The 19,982-nt window shown below is 43.7% G+C and overlaps 2 protein-coding genes across 2 annotated transcripts; both read left to right on the top strand.

Annotated features, from left to right (window-relative positions):
- The first annotated feature begins 2,839 nt into the window (after window positions 1-2,839).
- On the top strand, window positions 2,840-7,522 carry NUDCD2 (NudC domain containing 2). Its single transcript, XM_078594575.1, is given in 6 exon segments — window positions 2,840-3,047; window positions 3,050-3,149; window positions 4,158-4,284; window positions 4,855-4,903; window positions 5,207-5,358; window positions 6,957-7,522. Coding segments are annotated over 6 exon segments (597 nt in total). The 5' UTR covers window positions 2,840-2,959; the 3' UTR covers window positions 7,038-7,522.
- A 1,429-nt stretch (window positions 7,523-8,951) lies between these two features.
- On the top strand, window positions 8,952-19,235 carry LOC144718941 (uncharacterized). Its single transcript, XM_078594574.1, has 3 exons — window positions 8,952-9,041; window positions 13,609-13,662; window positions 14,539-19,235. Exons 1-3 carry the CDS (start codon window positions 9,006-9,008, stop codon window positions 18,094-18,096), a joined length of 3,648 nt encoding a protein of 1,215 aa, XP_078450700.1. The 5' UTR covers window positions 8,952-9,005; the 3' UTR covers window positions 18,097-19,235.
- The last annotated feature ends 747 nt before the right edge of the window (window positions 19,236-19,982 follow it).

Here is a 19,982-nt window from a genome sequence, read left to right as displayed (position 1 = left end):
GCGAACAGAGTAGCTTTGTAATTCATACACCGCATGCGCTGCTCTATGAGACCCCTCTTTATAATTCATACACCGTATGCGCCGCTCTATTGATGCTCCTTGTTTGTAATTCATACACCGTATACGCTGCTCTATGAGACCCTTCTTTGTAATTCATACACCGCACGCGCCGCTCTATTGATGCCCCTCGTTTGTAATTCACACACCGCATGCGCTACTCTATTTGTGCCCCTCGTTTGTAATTCATACACCGCATGCGCCGCTCTATGAGACCCGTCTTTGAAATTCATCGACCGTATGCGCTGTGCTTTTGGAGCCCCTCGATTGTAATTCACACACCGCATGCGCTACCAGCAGAATAGTATTCTTGTGCATGGCAGCAATATGTTCAGGAGCTAAATGCTGTTCATCCGCTGGAGGAGCGCGCGTCCACCGCAGAGACGGAGCAAGGTGTGCAGGTGAGAGGTGGATTCGTTGTTGCACTGCGGGACGTGTGATCGATTGGCGACGGCTTAGCCGAGGACTTCATCCAGCAGTGGATAGATTACTTCTGACTATAATCGTAAGTGTAGTAACATATTATATGCAGCGACTCGTTACATCTAAAATATAGAAAACAGTACGTTTCGGCCAATGGCCATTCTTCATAGCACGAACATTTGCTCGTATAATTAATCGGGCATTGCTTGTAAATGTGGACTATTGTGCATTTTATTTTAAGGCAATGTTATTGAGTAACGTGTTAAGTTTGTTGTTGTTGCTTTTTGCGCTTTTGCACCACAGCCTACGAGGAATCAACAAATAATATTTTTTATTAAATCACCGAGGTGAATGAGTACGCGAGCCTGCGTCCTCGATGCAAATCAGCTCGGAACGAGCCTGCCACGTGGAGCTGAGAGTGGTGCCTGCGCGTGACGTCACTGTCACTCGGCGTCACGTGACAGTGACGTCACGCAGCTTCGCGTCAGAGCGACGGCTGTGGGTGGGTGTCTCGGACAACATTAATGTTTTAGTATAATTCACTTACCTCACCTTCAAATTACTGCATTGCACACGTGCGTCACCTCCCACCCAAAGACTGATTTATGAATAGTTTAAAGCACGTTAAGCCTCGTTGTGGCATGTATTTTGGCTGAGTAGAAATGTCGCATTGTATTTATCCTACTGCATTCCATTTATGTTCTGCATTTGTTTGATCTGATTATTTGACCCTTGCAAATAAGAACTCTGGTCTCAGTGGTCTCTCATCTGCTTATACAAGTTTCTGTCTCTGGGTAGAAATAAATTATCACAAGTCTCCCCTCTTTTCCCAGTGTCCTCATCATGAACGTTAAGTGGTGGAGGCAGTCGTGGTGATGGTGGTGTCAGGAGGTCATCGACCATTGTTGGTGTCAAGTGATTGTACCACTTTGCAGGTGGTGGAGTCTACTGTTTGCTTGTTACAAAAAATACTGTCATGTATTTATCTTTGTTTTTGCAAGTATGCTATCAGGGTTACGTCATGAGATGAGGTAACGTCCACAATGAACTCTTTAGCTCGCAGTACACCACCCTGTATCGCAGAATTGCATGAGGGCGGTGACTCAACGGTAGCGTATTCATCGCTTGTTGCAGAAGTTACTACCATTTTTATTTTACCAGGTAAGGCCCACTAAGCTATATAGCTCTTTTTTTCAGAAGCAACCTAACCACATAGCTAAAAAAAGTGGCTTATGTGGAAATGTATAGCAGCCAAATACTCAAAAGACATGTTGATTCTGGATGTGGAGGGACTCAGCCTCAAATGAGTCACTGGTATGGTGTGTAAACATCAGCACTGGGTAGTCAATGGTGGTTACTGGTGCAGCGCCGATGGCCTTCATAGGAGCTGCTCTCCAACAGTCTGTTAAGCCTGTATGGGGATCGTCGTTGGTGCACGTGTGTGCCCCATGTGTGCAATTATGGTGACGCATTGCGCCCCTTCCAACAATCAAGCCAGCATCAGGACTCAAGGTAAGTGAGAATGAAACAGATTTTTCTATGATAATTGTTTTTTTACCCTTTTATCTGGCAACAAAACTGACACCTTTCTTTACAATGAGTCATGTTTGCATTGACCACAATACCTGCGGTCGGAATGCAAACAAAAAAACACAACTCTGATAATGTATGCACTGTCCTTGAAATTGATTGTTCCACACCCGAGACAAGGTGTCAGTTTAGTTGCCAGATAAAAGGGTAAAAAAAACTATTATCATATTTTGCTACTGACAAAGGAGGTTCCAATGGTGATTTTTCTATGTTACTTCATGTATTATTTATCAGTTTAGCAATGCTTCCCTTTTTTGTTGAACCTTAACACATTTCATAATACTGACCGTGTGGGCATTTTAATGCAACACATTGGTTTTTTTTCGATTTAAAGCTTTCGTGACTGCAGGGATTCATCTTCTTGGTTCTTTCGGTAAAGTCACGTAGAAGGGAAATAATAAACTAATAAAAATAAAACATAATAAAATACAATTGTATTAAAATAAAACATAATAAAATACTATTGTATACTATTGTATTTTATTATGTTTAATTTTTATTCTTTTATTATTTCCCTTCTACGTGACTTTTCCGAAAGAACCAAGAAGACGGTACATTGTTGTGTTCCGACTTTCGAACCGTTCCACTTACGAACGGATCCGTGTTCGTAAATCGACGACTGCCCGTGTAGGCGCTTTACGACGTTTTACGACACCGCTCGCGCGTGCTTGACGGCACACGTGGCCGTAAAGCGGCACACGGGGCCCTCAAGCCGCAATTCGATATAGTGCGTCGTTGTGTTTGTGCCGCTGTTTAATTGTATCGCTTTGTGTTTGCTAAAGCTTGTGTCGCTGCATCTGTGTCGCTGCTTAATTGTATCACTTTGTGTTTGCTACAGCTTTTGTCGCCGGTTGAATGACAGCTTTATTGTGTTGGCGTTGCACTCCGGATGCCGTGCGTGTTGCTGACTGCTGTCGGTGTCGCGACTCGCTTTGTTTATTTGTCGCTTGTAGCTGACATTGGCTCGGTTGTAAAAGCGTGGAGCAAGTGCGATCTGGGGTCCGCTGCGGGGAAAGAGAAATGAGCCACTTCGAGGAGAAGAGCGGCGTGGTGGCGAGCGAGACGCCGTGGGGTCGCTGGTGAGAGGAGAGCGATCTCGGTTTTTCACAACAATCCGGTCGCACGATAATAATAATAATACAGTAACATAATAAGCACTTATTTCATACCCTTCAACACCTTACCAGTGCCTACCTTATTACAGACCAATTCAGACCTTATTGGTCACCCCGTGCCCTTATAAATCTTAACGTTAATTCAACAAAGTCCCATCGCAAGGGAGAAACACAAACAAAAACGATTTAAAGAAATGTTTGCCCGTATTGAATGGGCCTGAACACTCAATGTCCCTGTACAAGAATACGGGCAAACCGTATGGGTTGACAGGTAATGCTTATTTGCATAGGGAATCCAGACGGAGTCCACAGACTCCTTTTTAGGAGGGTCATGTATTGTGTGATGTTTGGCCATCACCGTACTTTTTCAGTTAAAGGAGGAAAACGACACAAGAGGGGGGAGAAAATACAAACGCCACACTGACAACACTTTGGTAATATCATTTGCCTACGTCCGTGATACGACAGTAGTGACGTAAACATAGATAATATGGACAGCATTGCATATCATCAATGACGACGACAGGAAACATTTCAGAGCGATAGCACTTTAGTTGTGAAATCTGAATCGTCGTTTTCATATGCTGCTCGATTTTTCTGCTCTGGTACAGGAATATTTGATTTATACTGCTAAAATCTGCATACAGTCATGATGCTAGTTTAACGATGTGATCAAACACTACTTTGGAGGTATGTTATTGAAAAAGTGGTGCCGATGGCTCAATAGCTGCCTTGACCCACTTGAGATCCTTGGCAGGGGTATATGTTAGCTAATGGATTATCAGAATATTTATCAGAATCTTTGTTCTGGAGAAATCCGATGAGCTTTCAAGGTCTTTTTCACGGATGTCCAGAAGTTCTGATTAATAATACGTGGGTGCAGGCATTACTTAGAAGAAAAATATTTAAAAATGATATATTCTGTTGCTGTATGGTGTTGCAGTGTGATGGTGTCATGTCCTTTTAATGTAGGTACCAGACGTTGGAGGAGGTCGTGCTTGAGGTGTCCGTTCCCGTAGGAACTCCTCCGCGTGAAGTTCGCTGTGAGCTCGCACCTCGCACCCTACTCGTCAAGGTCGTTGGCACCAACCTCATCCAGGTACCAACCTCATGCAGGTGCCAGTGAAGGAAGGATGATAGATGACAATAGGCATTAGAGAAGGATCAGGGATAATAGCTTGATGACATCGGGAATAGGAAAAAGAGTGGGGATGGCAGAGGGATGGCAATGGAGAGACGATGGGACAGTGGATAATTAGGGTCAGTGTGTAAATATTAATTCCCCAGTGATTGAGTGAATCATCGAGACTTGGGGTGACAATTCAATGTTAGAATCGATTATTGTCCTGGTTTACCATCACCTGTGTACTTTTTTTTATTTGTCGTGTAATTTTGTTAATTCCATAAGTGAAAGTGTAACAATATATCATTTGCAAAAATTAAAACAATTTCTCCACTCGATTTTATGCATATCATGAGCGTAATAATCAATGGTAATGAATGCACATGTGAATTCCTACTGGTAAGGTGATGACGATGGGCATGGTGGCGTTGATTGCATGTCACAGTGTTGTTGCCATTGCCTAGACACTCTGCTGTTTGCCAATGCGAGTGTGTGGAAGTTGATTGTTGTTGCATTGTTATACTGACCAGTCACTCCTTTCTACAGGGAAAGCTGTGGGGAAGCGTGATTTCAGACGAAAGCACATGGACCCTGGGTGAGACTCCCAACATTTCCATCCACCATATTTGCTTTTGTTATGTCATTATGGCATGGGGTTTGTGGTGCCGGTGAAACAGGGTGATGATGTTTTGTGTTCGTTAAATTGCAATGGTGATGCTATGATGTGAAGGTGATGTATGGGTTCACTGCTGCGAGTTGTGATATTCTTTATTATGGTGGTATTGTGGTGTTGTATTGTGATTGCGATGTGGTGGAGGTTGTGAAGGTGCATTGTGTTGGTTGTGCTGTGATTATATGGTGATGGTGGTATGATGTGGTGATGTGCCGGATGATGTAGAGGACCGCCGTGTGTTGCGCGTGGTGCTGGTGAAGTCACACCGTGAGGCTGGAAGCTGCTGGCCGTCCTTGCTTGAGGGAGCCTTCCCTGCCGACCCCATCACCCTGGACAATATGCAGAAGAAGCTCACTCTGGAGAGATTCCAAAATGAGGTGGGATTCTCTTACCATCACTAAAATCAGCGTCGTCATCACTTTCATCACCTGCATTAACATCACTATAAGTATTTCCTTACTTGCTACTAGGCATAACAGGACCCTACGGGGTGGGCTGGTAGGAATAATACTAATACCGGTACAGGGATATCGACCGGGTATAGAGGAGTTAAAAAGAAAATGATTTGTGCATGGGGGGTGAGCGATGACGTCCACACCCCCCTCCCCACTGACTCGCGCGCCCACAGAGCAAGGATTGCAACAGGCGATGTCATTGGCTGCGCCGGATGCGACGGCCATCTTGTTTAGTTCATTTAGTTCACGGATCGCAGGGGGAGCGGGCGGCCATCTTGTCGGACAGACGGACGGCCTCGCGAAGCCTCCTGCATTAGGCCTCACGAAGCCTCCTGCAGTAGGCCTCGCGAAGCCTTCTGCACTAGGCCTCGCGAAGCCTTCTCTGCAGTAGGCCTCGCGAAGCCTTCACTGCAGTAGGCCTCGCGATGCCTTCTCTGCAGTAGGCCTCGCGAAGCCTGCTGCACTAGGCCTCGCGAAGCCTTCTCTGCAGTAGACTTAGCGAAGCCTTCTGCACTAGGCCTCGCGAAGCCTCTGCAGTAGGCCTCGCGAAGCCGCGCTTTTCGTGCACAAATAAGGCGATTAAATGTATCTCGTCTCTGTGTTAATAAATGTTTCTTGTCTCTGTGTTAAAAAAACGTGCTGCGTTTCAGTAAAGTAATTTAAAAAAAAAACGTGCTGCGTTTCAGTAAAGTAATTTTGAAGCGAAGTTTAAAGTTTCGCCGTGAGGCGCCGGAAGCGACGGACATCTTGTTTAGCTTTACATGTAAATGTTGCTATTTAAAAACATCATGGAATGTAACATTGTAATTAAAAGCTATCTGAGGGAATTATAAGGGAATGTTACACTTGTTTAGCCAGGATAGCGTCACTGAGTCTAAAGGTTTTTGTAGGGTCATGCCAAGTGTTTGCAGTAGGGGGCGATGTTGATACACGGACGGACGGACGGACACATTAATCTATTGGTGGTCTGGTCCACTTCGTTCCTACCAGTATAACAATGCATTGATTGATCAATTATTATGCTCACAATACATGCCTACCATCCACCTTCATCATTTCCATTACCTAAAACTGTTATAAATACAATTCACTCCCCTGGTAAGTCAATTAATTATTGCAATTTAGCATTGCGATTCAATTCAAGAATAGTTTATTTTACAATGTTGTGAAGGGTAGTGCCTGTAGTGGTTGAAGAAATTGGTCACGTGAACCTATTATATTAATCAAAAAACATAAATAATGATTGTTATTTATATGCATATGGTGTGTGAGCTTAAAACTCAATATTGATGTATTGTTGCTTCCTCCCACCATAGTGTATGCTCATGCATGCTTCTGTGTGCCCACGTATGCATCTGTGTACACATTTGTGTGTCTTTGTGCTCGTTTATATCTGCCCATGTGTCTGTGCCCATGAATGTGTGTGGTCATCCATGTATCTGTTTGCCTTTGGGTGTCCATGTATGCCTATGTCTGTGTTTCTGCTTATATGCTCCTGTGTGTATGTGTTAATGCAACAGAACCCAGGATTTGACTTCAGCGGAGCAGAAATAAGTGGAAACTACCAGGGTGGAGGCCCTGATCTGTCGCAGCTCGGGTAGCCCCTCCTCTCACTAGTCTCTTGGGTCTCTGCTCCAGGAGAATGATTTTCAAGATCAACACATTGAAGCTTTGTTCTGCAGGAATCATTGACATGCATTTCCCAGAAACTGGAATTCACCATCAGTGGATTGAAGCTGGGCTTCAATAATTGTAACTGTGTTATAGCAATTAGGGTTTTTTTTAATATTAACATTGATGGGGATTTGCAATTACTAAATTTGACAGTAGCTTTTCATGAGTCTTAAAAATCCACAACCAATATAGTTTGAGTTTTTCCAATCTATGTTCTCATTAGGCTTTACTTATGACATCACTTTGGGGCTCACTAGCCTTTTATTTAACAAGCAGGGTGTTTCACCTTTGCCCAGGAGATCACAGTTGCTGTTGTGAGCATTTATTCTCAGCCACAATACACACAGCTTCTGAAATTGTATAAAGATGTTTATGTAAAAAGTGACGTTTCAAATAAAATGAATAAATCAAAGCACAATATTCTTATTGCGTTTTCTACATGAACCACCAAACCACGTCACGGTTTTTCAATGGATACATTTCTCGTGCACACATCCACAAACACGTCTAATACAAAAAAATGGCCAGCAGTAGAGGAGTCTTCATTACAGTCTCTGACAATTATTGTAAAGGGATATCTGATGAAAACATTCAAACGTTTGTTCACGTGATCACGGGCTTCCTGCTGGTGCAAGTTAAATTAGAAAAACTATCCCTCTGGCCCATGTGCAATGAAGACGTTTTATTTAGCGAATGCTTTTACATGTGACTTTCGCACAGAGCACCAGATACACGGGAAAAAATACATTCCTATGTTCTGTGAGTGGACATCAGCCCACAGCCACAAAGCCACGTGACAGCCTCCTCCAGTACGTGGAGGGCAACCAGGCTGCCCGGCACACCCTGACACAGCCGGAGACGATGTGGGCCGTGGTCTCTTGCTCCCTGCATTCATAGCAGACTGTCATGTATGCAGTATGCTCCATAAATGTTCGTAAGTGGCACACGCCCCCTGGTGACAACAGAAGTGTTTTTTGAAGGGCACGGGTTGACCGATAAGGTCTTGAATTGGTCTGTAATAAGATAGGGCACTGATAAGGGTTGGGGGCCGTCCATAAATGACGTCACGCGATTTTGGACGATTTTTGACCCCCCCCCCTTCGTCACACGGCATCACAAAAAGTCAGACCCCCCCCCTCAAATATTTATGTGGCGCTGCATTCTGTTGTCGGAGAAAACATTTATTAAAGTTAAGTAGGAAGTGTTGTCTATATTTATTTAAAGTTGCGCATTTTCATGTGACGTCACATTTCTCACTCCCCCCCCCCTCGTCACACATCGTCACAAATGTCTGACCCCCCCCCCTAGGAGCGTGACGTCATTTATGGACAGCCCCTTGACAGCTATGGGTATCTGTTTGGTGTTTTAACATCTTAGCACCACGTGTTTTATTGCCAGAACGGGTTAAACATATTGTTATTTGACATACTTTGATTCTAGCAAAAACAAAAAAGGTCCCACCCACCTCCACGTGAGTGTTGCGTATCGTCTGATCGTCAATTTTTTACAGTTAAACGTGTAAAGTTACATAAAGCATCGGAATATTCTTCTTGGTTCTTTCGGTAAAGTCACGTAGAATGGAAATAATAAAATAATCAAATTAAAACATAATAAAATACATTCTCACGACATTTTATTTTTATTATTTTATTATTTCCATTCGACGTGACTTTACCGAAAGAACCAAGAAGATGAATCCCTGCAGTCACGAAAGCTTTAAATCGAAATTCATCGAAATATTGCTAATCAATTAAGTTATTCATACCCCGCCCCCCCCATCGCGTGTCAGCCAATCAGCGGCGGCTCTCACGCCGGACGATTCTATTGGCTGCCCCTGTGCCGTGACGTCACCGATTTCCGTTGCGAATTTTTTGTTTGAATTTTCCGCAAGGAGGATGCGCGCCGGAGCCTCCTCCAGCCTCGCCAACCTCGTGAGTTTAACCACTAAGACACACAAACACACGGTGATTACTGACTATAACTCATCGCTACAGTCGTGCACGAGTCATTAGAGAGGTTTACTCGTGACCACAGCTCAACATATTTAGTAAGTTATTTTTAAATGTCTTACGAAAGAACGATTCTTGCAGTTCTTGGCGAATCGCTGCAATACTTTTTGGTCATCACTCGCTCGAGTCCTTTACACATTATCAGTCTTCTTTGGGTCTTTCGGTAAAGTCACGTCGATAGTTTAAAAGAAAATAACATCAGGACGACAGATTTAAGTCAAGATTTAAATCGTTGGTCTCTTACGAATCACTGCAGACCTTTACGCATTCGTCAATGACTGCCTTGATCAAGAGGACCACGATGCATATCTTCAGGAAATGCTGATGTTTATTGCATAATAAATTACTGATTTCAGTCACAACAACGTACTCTTAGGTTTTTTCGGTAAAGTCACGTAGGTAAAAAAAAAGTATAGAAATACTTATATAATTAATTATCGTGCTAGCTATAATAAAAATAATATAAGTATTTCTGTAATTTTTTATTTAATCTAATGAATTATTTCTAGAATTTGTATTATTTATTTTTACCTACGTGACTTTACCGAAAAAACCTAAGAGTATGAATCCTTGCAGTCACGAAAGCTTCAAATCTACAATCACTGCAGGTATTGCGGTCTATGCAAACATGACTCCTTGTAAAAAGGTGTCAGTTTTGTTGCCAGATAGAAGGGTAAAGAATCAATTATCATATTTTTTACTGGCAAACGAGGTTCCCATAGTGTAGATGCTTGCCCCGAGCTCTCATACTCTGATGGTGCATTGTCTTTGAGTTGTGCGCCTTTTGGCGTCATCTGGTCCAACCCAAATGAGACTAGGCTCTAAGGAAAGCTGTCTCGGGTGTGGATCAATCAACTTTAAGGACAGTGCACATTATCAGAGCTATGTTCTTTGTTTGTATTATGACTGCAGGTATTGCGGTCTATGCAAACATGACTCCTTGTAAAAAGGTGTCAGTTTTGTTCCCAGATAGAAGGGTAAAGAATCAATTATCATATTTTTTACTGGCAAATGAGGTTCCCATAGTGTAGATGCTTGCCCCGAGCTCTCATACTCTGATGGTGCATTGTCTTTGAGTTGTGCGCCTTTTGGCGTCATCTAGTCCAACCCAAATGAGACTAGGCTCTAAGGAAAGCTGTCTCGGGTGTGGATCAATCAACTTTAAGGACAGTGCACATTATCAGAGCTATGTTCTTTGTTTGTATTATGACTGCAGGTATTGCGGTCTATGCAAACATGACTCCTTGTAAAAAGGTGTCAGTTTTGTTGCCAGATAGAAGGGTAAAGAATCAATTATCATATTTTTTACTGGCAAATGAGGTTCCCATAGTGTAGATGCTTGCCCCGAGCTCTCATACTCTGATGGTGCATTGTCTTTGAGTTGTGCGCCTTTTGGCGTCATCTGGTCCAACCCAAATGAGACTAGGCTCTAAGGAAAGCTGTCTCGGGTGTGGATCAATCAACTTTAAGGACAGTGCACATTATCAGAGCTATGTTCTTTGTTTGTATTATGACTGCAGGTATTGCGGTCTATGCAAACATGACTCCTTGTAAAAAGGTGTCAGTTTTGTTGCCAGATAGAAGGGTAAAGAATCAATTATCATATTTTTTACTGGCAAATGAGGTTCCCATAGTGTAGATGCTTGCCCCCAGCTCTCATACTCTGATGGTGCATTGTCTTTGAGTTGTGCGCCTTTTGGCGTCATCTGGTCCAACCCAAATGAGACTAGGCTCTAAGGAAAGCTGTCTCGGGTGTGGATCAATCAACTTTAAGGACAGTGCACATTATCAGAGTTATGGTCTTTGTTTGTATTATGACTGCAGGTATTGCGGTCTATGCAAACATGACTCCTTGTAAAAAGGTGTCAGTTTTGTTGCCAGATAGAAGGGTAAAGAATCAATTATCATATTTTTTACTGGCAAATGAGGTTCCCATAGTGTAGATGCTTGCCCCGAGCTCTCATACTCTGATGGTGCATTGTCTTTGAGTTGTGCGCCTTTTGGCGTCATCTGGTCCAACCCAAATGAGACTAGGCTCTAAGGAAAGCTGTCTCGGGTGTGGATCAATCAACTTTAAGGACAGTGCACATTATCAGAGTTATGTTCTTTGTTTGTATTATGACTGCAGGTATTGCGGTCTATGCAAACATGACTCCTTGTAAAAAGGTGTAAGTTTTGTTGCCAGATAGAAGGGTAAAGAATCAATTATCATATTTTTTACTGGCAAATGAGGTTCCCATAGTGTAGATGCTTGCCCCGAGCTCTCATACTCTGATGGTGCATTGTCTTTGAGTTGTGCGCCTTTTGGCGTCATCTGGTCCAACCCAAATGAGACTAGGCTCTAAGGAAAGCTGTCTCGGGTGTGGATCAATCAACTTTAAGGACAGTGCACATTATCAGAGCTATGTTCTTTGTTTGTATTATGACTGCAGGTATTGCGGTCTATGCAAACATGACTCCTTGTAAAAAGGTGTAAGTTTTGTTGCCAGATAGAAGGGTAAAGAATCAATTATCATATTTTTTACTGGCAAATGAGGTTCCCATAGTGTAGATGCTTGCCCCGAGCTCTCATACTCTGATGGTGCATTGTCTTTGAGTTGTGCGCCTTTTGGCGTCATCTGGTCCAACCCAAATGAGACTAGGCTCTAAGGAAAGCTGTCTCGGGTGTGGATCAATCAACTTTAAGGACAGTGCACATTATCAGAGCTATGTTCTTTGTTTGTATTATGACTGCAGGTATTGCGGTCTATGCAAACATGACTCCTTGTAAAAAGGTGTCAGTTTTGTTGCCAGATAGAAGGGTAAAGAATCAATTATCATATTTTTTACTGGCAAATGAGGTTCCCATAGTGTAGATGCTTGCCCCGAGCTCTCATACTCTGATGGTGCATTGTCTTTGAGTTGTGCGCCTTTTGGCGTCATCTGGTCCAACCCAAATGAGACTAGGCTCTAAGGAAAGCTGTCTCGGGTGTGGATCAATCAACTTTAAGGACAGTGCACATTATCAGAGCTATGTTCTTTGTTTGTATTATGACTGCAGGTATTGCGGTCTATGCAAACATGACTCCTTGTAAAAAGGTGTCAGTTTTGTTGCCAGATAGAAGGGTAAAGAATCAATTATCATATTTTTTACTGGCAAATGAGGTTCCCATAGTGTAGATGCTTGCCCCGAGCTCTCATACTCTGATGGTGCATTGTCTTTGAGTTGTGCGCCTTTTGGCGTCATCTGGTCCAACCCAAATGAGACTAGGCTCTAAGGAAAGCTGTCTCGGGTGTGGATCAATCAACTTTAAGGACAGTGCACATTATCAGAGTTATGGTCTTTGTTTGTATTATGACTGCAGGTATTGCGGTCTATGCAAACATGACTCCTTGTAAAAAGGTGTCAGTTTTGTTGCCAGATAGAAGGGTAAAGAATCAATTATCATATTTTTTACTGGCAAATGAGGTTCCCATAGTGTAGATGCTTGCCCCGAGCTCTCATACTCTGATGGTGCATTGTCTTTGAGTTGTGCGCCTTTTGGCGTCATCTGGTCCAACCCAAATGAGACTAGGCTCTAAGGAAAGCTGTCTCGGGTGTGGATCAATCAACTTTAAGGACAGTGCACATTATCAGAGTTATGTTCTTTGTTTGTATTATGACTGCAGGTATTGCGGTCTATGCAAACATGACTCCTTGTAAAAAGGTGTAAGTTTTGTTGCCAGATAGAAGGGTAAAGAATCAATTATCATATTTTTTACTGGCAAATGAGGTTCCCATAGTGTAGATGCTTGCCCCGAGCTCTCATACTCTGATGGTGCATTGTCTTTGAGTTGTGCGCCTTTTGGCGTCATCTGGTCCAACCCAAATGAGACTAGGCTCTAAGGAAAGCTGTCTCGGGTGTGGATCAATCAACTTTAAGGACAGTGCACATTATCAGAGCTATGTTCTTTGTTTGTATTATGACTGCAGGTATTGCGGTCTATGCAAACATGACTCCTTGTAAAAAGGTGTAAGTTTTGTTGCCAGATAGAAGGGTAAAGAATCAATTATCATATTTTTTACTGGCAAATGAGGTTCCCATAGTGTAGATGCTTGCCCCGAGCTCTCATACTCTGATGGTGCATTGTCTTTGAGTTGTGCGCCTTTTGGCGTCATCTGGTCCAACCCAAATGAGACTAGGCTCTAAGGAAAGCTGTCTCGGGTGTGGATCAATCAACTTTAAGGACAGTGCACATTATCAGAGCTATGTTCTTTGTTTGTATTATGACTGCAGGTATTGCGGTCTATGCAAACATGACTCCTTGTAAAAAGGTGTCAGTTTTGTTGCCAGATAGAAGGGTAAAGAATCAATTATCGTGTTGTAACTACAGCACAGTCGTTTGCCCACAACGTACAATATTGCTCTAAGTGGCGGTAATGTAATGCTGTTGTACTCGGTTGTGTGAGTGCAGTCAACATGTGGGCTAGCTTCTACTGAATTCTCTATTCCGCATGCATTGTGTTCAGGTTCAAGAGGACGCCAGTGTCAGGCTGGCTGCTCAGGGTGCTAAGACGACGATGGTGAGTAACCGCGGTGTTCATTGTTGACATCATTGGTGAGCCGCCAGATAAAGAGTTTATTCTACGGAAAGGCTGCATTCTCGTCGTTGTCATCGTTATTACAATCGTCAGTTTTTTGTCACAAACATTACATATCATCATCGTCAGTTTTCCAATTTTGTCCTTCAGACGGATATCTTTAAATGCTCAGCAAAATTATTCAAAATGTACTTTATTTTGCTTATTTATTCCGAGATCGACTTTTTGCAGGCTTCCATATTTTGATATGTGTGGGAAACTGTTGATATATTTTTTGTAGTGTTTTTTTGTATTCTATTGTCATTCGATGAGGTGCCACGGTGGCGAGATGTTAACTACCTCACCCGGAATACAGGAGGTCATGGGTTCGGTCCTGACCCTGACGCCTGTATATTTGGAGTTTGCATGTTCTCCCTGTGTTCACGTGGACTTTTCTCTGGGTCCTCCGGTTTTTCCCTCCACATTTAGAAACATGCGTTTAGAGCTATATAGTTCAGTGTGCCTTACCTGCAAAAATATAAAAGTTTGGTTAGTTTAGTTTATCATAAATGCTAAAATCGAAATGAACTTCCCTTGTATCAAAACACACATCTGCTGCAATGTTGACGTGGGCTTTGCAACATCAACATTGGTATGCCTAGGCTATATTGTATAAATCGTTATCAATATAAATAGATACTTTATACTGTTGCACATGATGTATTGTAAAATAATCCAGCAGTGGATGATGAAAAATGGCAGTTAGACAACAGCCCAAGCAACTGGCCAGGAATTCATATGAATAAGCTTATGAGATTTAAAACATCAGGGTGGCTGACCTGAGCACCAGTGAACCGTCTACTTGCGTTTCCACCACAGGCAGCGTCAGGACCGAGAAAACAGGAAGAGGACTCCTGGTGGAGTAAAGACACAGCTCCAGGTGACCATGACCCTGACAACGACCTTGACCGCACGTTCGACATGTCAAAAGATGTGGCAAGCGGAGGTGCAATGTGTGAAAAGGGAAGGCATTGTGGGCCCACTTTAAATGGGACGTTCATTATCGAGGAAATGAACGGCACTCGTCATAACGATGATGGCTCCATGGCACGAGCAAATGGCACAACCCCATTGTGTAACTCAGTCAAGATCATGAACCACAGCCATTCCCGCCAAGCTGTAAACATTCTAAACGGTTTCAAGGATCCCTCATTTTTGCTTGACACGGAATTCCCAAGTGGTTTGTTGGAACTCTCCGTAGAATCACCAATGCCAGGCCTCAGCACGTATTCAGGTATTTGGGCGGAAAAGCTGTGCAGTGACAACTTGACCTGTACGAGTAGCTTAACAGGAACCCCTAACGTGAATGAATCGCCGTGGCATGGGGCGGAGAGAAGGCTCGCTGGATGTGATGCAGACTTTGCATTCCAGGAAATGATGCTGCTGAGGGGGAGTAATGGAGATTCCAGGCATGTGTCTGAAATTTTGGATGGTGATGAAAGTAAAAAGAGGGATCAGGTGGGGAAATGCCCTGATAAACTCAAAGAGTTTAGATCAATTGATGGTTTAGGAATGGTGGAGTCGATAGCTGATGAGGGTGGGATTGACAATGGAATGGACAACCAGGGAAGTGAAAACAGTGAAGGTGCGGACAATGGTGATGATTTTATTGACAAATGTGCAAACGTCGCAGGAAATAAGAATGCTCTCCAACCAAATCCTCTGAGCACAGCAAATAATGACACTGATGATGATGATGCCTGTGATAGTGACTCCAGGGGTAATGGTTTGATGGAAAACAAGAACCGACTGGGAGAATGGTCTGAGGGCTGCAATATCACCAGTGAAATAAATGCACATGCAACTGTTCTCCTCAGTGACAGTGAAAGTCACAGTGGCAGTAAAAGCGACAATGTTAACAATTACAGTGATAGATTAATCCTAATGGATGACTGCACGGCCACTAAGGAGAGCTTGAAAAACTGCACAGAGTTACCAAAGATGCCTTTCGAGACTGACGCAAGCACCACACAACATTTAAGACATGGCGAGAAGGGTGATGATAAGGAGGAACACGAGTATGAGGAATTGGCAAGCAAGTTGCTCCTTGTGTTGGATGACAGGGATCATCCCAAAGCAAATGGGAATGATACCAATATCATTGAAGGCAATAATATTGGTAGCACCTGTGACAGTAGTTGTAAGGATAATGGTAGTGATGATGGTGATCACAATCCTCACATTCCTGCAGTGGAGAACAGCCTCTGTGAAACCCATCAAGCCCCGTGTGAGGAAGACGGATCCTGCATTCACAGCAGTGGCCAAAACGACGGTCTTGCCTGCAATGTCCAAAATCATACTGATGACAACAACTTTAGCTGTCCTGACAGGGATGACTCTGAGCTATTGCCACCTAGTAGAGAGAACGGCGCCCTCAAGGAGCTAATGTGTGATGGTGATACGTGGTCCAAGGTGGATCTGGCACTGCCATCTGAACGAGCAGCAGAGCTGACCCCCGATGTAACACCAGCAAAGAGTTCCAGGTTTTTTTCGGGCCTGGAGCTGTGCACGTCGACACCACTGATGTTCAGCATGGCAGCCACCACAGCCACTCCTCTCCCTGGGCCTCGTAGTCGCTTTGGCTTCCGGGCACCAGCAGTGACATCTTCCAAATCTCGTGGGTCGTCTGTGGCCATTCCGGCAACCAACCTCAACAGCACCAGACCTGGAACCAACCTCAACAGCACCAAATCTATTGGAACCAACCTGAACTGCACCAAATCTACTGTAACAAATCTGAACAGCACCAAATCTATTGTAACAAATCTGAACAGCACCAAATCTACTGGAACTAACCTAAACAACACCAGGCCAAATAGTTATAATCTAAACAGCACCAGACCAACTAGCACCAACCTCAACAACACCACCACAGCAACTGCTACCAATTTAAACAACACTAGATCTATTGGAACCAACGGAATGGTGAGGCATTTGGCAAAGCCACCCTCGTATGCCTCGAAGTTGCTAGGACCTGGCGGCTCTAGTTCTGCTGTACCAAAACCCAGCTCAAGTAGTTCACACTTAGCGAGGCCTCCATTGGCTACCACAAAACTCGCAAAACCATGTCTGTCCAAGCTCGCCAAGTCCAGTTTGTGTGGGCCTCAGCTGCCAGGCAAAGCAGAGGTGGGCGGAGTGGATGAGTCAAGCTTGCTCTTGTCCAAGGCTGCTTTGTCCCAATCGATCGTGGTCACAACCTCTGGAAAGGATTCTGGGAAACCTAGTGAGATTGGGTCGAGTCAAACGCAGCCAAGTCTGTGTATAACCAAGCCGGTGAGCATTAAGATGCGTCAGGAGAGAACCGAGTCATCCCAGATGCCAAAGCCTGAGCGGGTTGAGGCCAGCAACTCTGCTCAGGCCGGGCGTGATGCTGTGGGGCCCAGAAAACTTGCTTCTCTTAGGGCCTCAGGGCCTGGGCATCCACGGCCAAAACTTCACCCTGTTGGGCTCAGAACCCCAAGTACGCGGCTCATGGAGTCCAAGGGAGAAGGCATGGCTACACAGGAGACACCAGGGGTCACTGGGCGAAGGGGGCATGGAGGGGTTAGCGCTACCCTAGAGCCTGCCCGGTTGTCGGTCAAGGTTTCTCGGCTAGCTAAGCCTTCAAGCACCAACCCCGCTAAGCCTTCAAGCGCCAACCCCACTAAGCTGGCAAGGCCAAATCTGAATGTTTCAGAAAAGACCAGACCCAACTATTCTTCTGCAAGGTTGACAGGACTAAAAACACCTTTAGTTAGACTTTCTGGGCTATATTCAAATGCTTTGAAACTTGATAAGACCAACTTAAGCATTTCTAAACTCACAAAGCCTGTTTTAAATGTTTCTAAACTCAGTCAATCATCTTCAATTGTTTCCAAGCCAACTAAGTCAAACATGCCTCGGGTTGCACTTGCCAGACCAAATGCAAACACTTCTAAACTTGACAGAACAAACTCAAGCATTTCTAAATCATCTCGGCCTGAGACAAGTATTTCTAGGTTCACCAGGTATGGCTTGAATGGTTATAAATTTGGTAAACCAGATTCAAGCATTTCCAAACTTACTGGACCTGCCGAGTCAAATGGCTCAAAACATTTGAGGCCAAATTCAGACATTGCTATCCCTGTCAGATCAAACTCTAACATGACCAGCATTGCTAGACCAAATCCAAATAGTTATAAAGTTGCTAGACCAAATTCAAGCCTTTATAAACATCCAGTGGCAGACTCACATGGATCCAGACTTGCTCGGGTCAATACTCAAATCTCTAAGCTAGATTTAGGCATGGGGACAGATAGTGAAGTTGCTCTTCTTAGGGAGCAACTGTCAGGGGCGTTGCGTGCCTGCCAGGCACTTGCGGTTGTGGTGCAGTACCTACAGGCCTCCGCGTCTGCTTGAGGTTACTTCTCTTCATCACAACCCTCCCATCATGCCTGTGAGGATAGATTGGCGATGGCAGTTGGGTAGAATTGGCATTGGGGGTTGTCATCTGTCTGGCCCTCAAAACGAGTGCTTGGAATCTTATACCACTTTTCCACTGTATAGCAGCACTAAACAGTGCTGCTTATGTCACATCCAAAATTATACAATAATACTGTCAGTATACAATTTATAGTCTTTAGTAATATGGCAATTAATATTAAAACATATTTCAACTTTTCTTCGATTGAAAACTGCAATAAATCGATCCAATAATCGAAAATTCACGTTTGCACATAATGTGCATAACCCAACACTCGGAATGGATTTTACCCACAAATGACACCTGCTATAAATTCACAATAAAGTCAAGTGTTGTATAGGGCCGTTCTATTGCCGGGAGTGGAATCGATTCAGATGAGTTGAAGGAATTGACGATGGAGCAGTTCATGGTAATGCAGCGTGGTGATAATCGATAGCTAAGGAGAGAAACACGATCATTTATTTGTATGTCGTGGCCCGATTAAAGCAATGTATGGCAAAAATGTTTTACACTTTCACACCTATAACCATATATGCTGCTGTTAAACTGGGTGACTGATTAATTTAGTCTTGTTCTGTCTTTGCAAAATGTGCATCACATTTTTGGCAGTTTGTAAAATTTCTGTCATAGTTTGATTCTCGATGTGCCTTATATTTTCACAACAGTAATTGTGCAGTTTTTACACATGCTTCAAGCTAAAAAATTTGTTGCTTGATTTTGCTGGGAAAATAACGATACGTGTTTTAAAATATGTGCACACACTTTTAGTATATGTGCAATACTGTTTATATTGTTTATAAAAGGAAGAGAACACTTTCCCAATATATTATTCGTGCCACATATACCGTGACACAAGCTGCTTGAGAACCCAGTGTAGTTAGATGTAATGACCTTCAAAGGACACCACTGTCTGCACCACTTGTGATAAACCGTTAATCTCCGCGTGGGCTCGAGTCTTGCTATGCTTACCACGAGTGTTACTTACGTTTTTATAATAACTACCCTTAAGGTTTTAGCACTAGCACAGGACATCCACAATCGGAGCTGCTCAAATATATGGCATGACATTACCTCATATCCTGTGTCTGTGTGGTGATTGTATGCTCGAGTATACTAAGCTTGTAATAGTGCGTGGATCCATCGGTGAGTTATGCTCAATATGAATGCGAGAATTAAAAAAAAAGAATATAAATGCAAATGTGCTAATGTAGCTTTTGAGGCTAGCAGAGCAGAAAACTATGAGAGAGCGTGACTTTACCGAACCAAAGAGTATAAAGACAAATTATGTTTAATTGCAACCCCAAATCATGGCAGTGTTGGCACACGTTACTGCTTTGCGATTTTGGAGACCAGGAGTTTAATTCCAAGCCATGGTTCACATCATCAATGGAAAATTGTGTGTAAACCTGAACTGTGTCTCATAGGTCAGCTCATCCTAAAGCAAATGTAGTGCTTGAGATACGCGTCACGCGCTGGGTCGGTATGCACGCACGCGGCGGACAGTGAGGGCAAATGAGGACACAGGGCGCTGATTGGCTGATCGTTGTCCAAATTAAGGTGGCGTGATGGTTAAGGGTGGCAGCAGGTGGCAGGGAGTAATTAAGGATGCAGGGCGTTGATTGGACGAGAGGGGTTGTTGGAGATTGGCGCCGGCGTGTGTGGAAAAACAACGCCACGTGGCAGCGGGGGCTGGGGGCGAGTGGCGTCGCGGGGGATGGCCTGATTAATTAGGGGTTAATTGGTTCGGGGATAAAGTCAGGGGTGGTGGAGTGAGACGAGAGTTCGTGCCTGGGAGGAGAGACAGATGAAGAGACGGAGCAGC

The sequence above is a fragment of the Lampetra planeri genome, chromosome 5 (genome assembly GCF_965212315.1).
Source record: "Lampetra planeri chromosome 5, kcLamPlan1.2.h2, whole genome shotgun sequence".
NCBI classification, from domain to species: domain Eukaryota; kingdom Metazoa; phylum Chordata; class Hyperoartia; order Petromyzontiformes; family Petromyzontidae; genus Lampetra; species Lampetra planeri.
The sequence above is the reverse complement of the archived record's forward strand: the minus strand, read 5'-3'. Positions and strand labels throughout refer to the sequence as shown.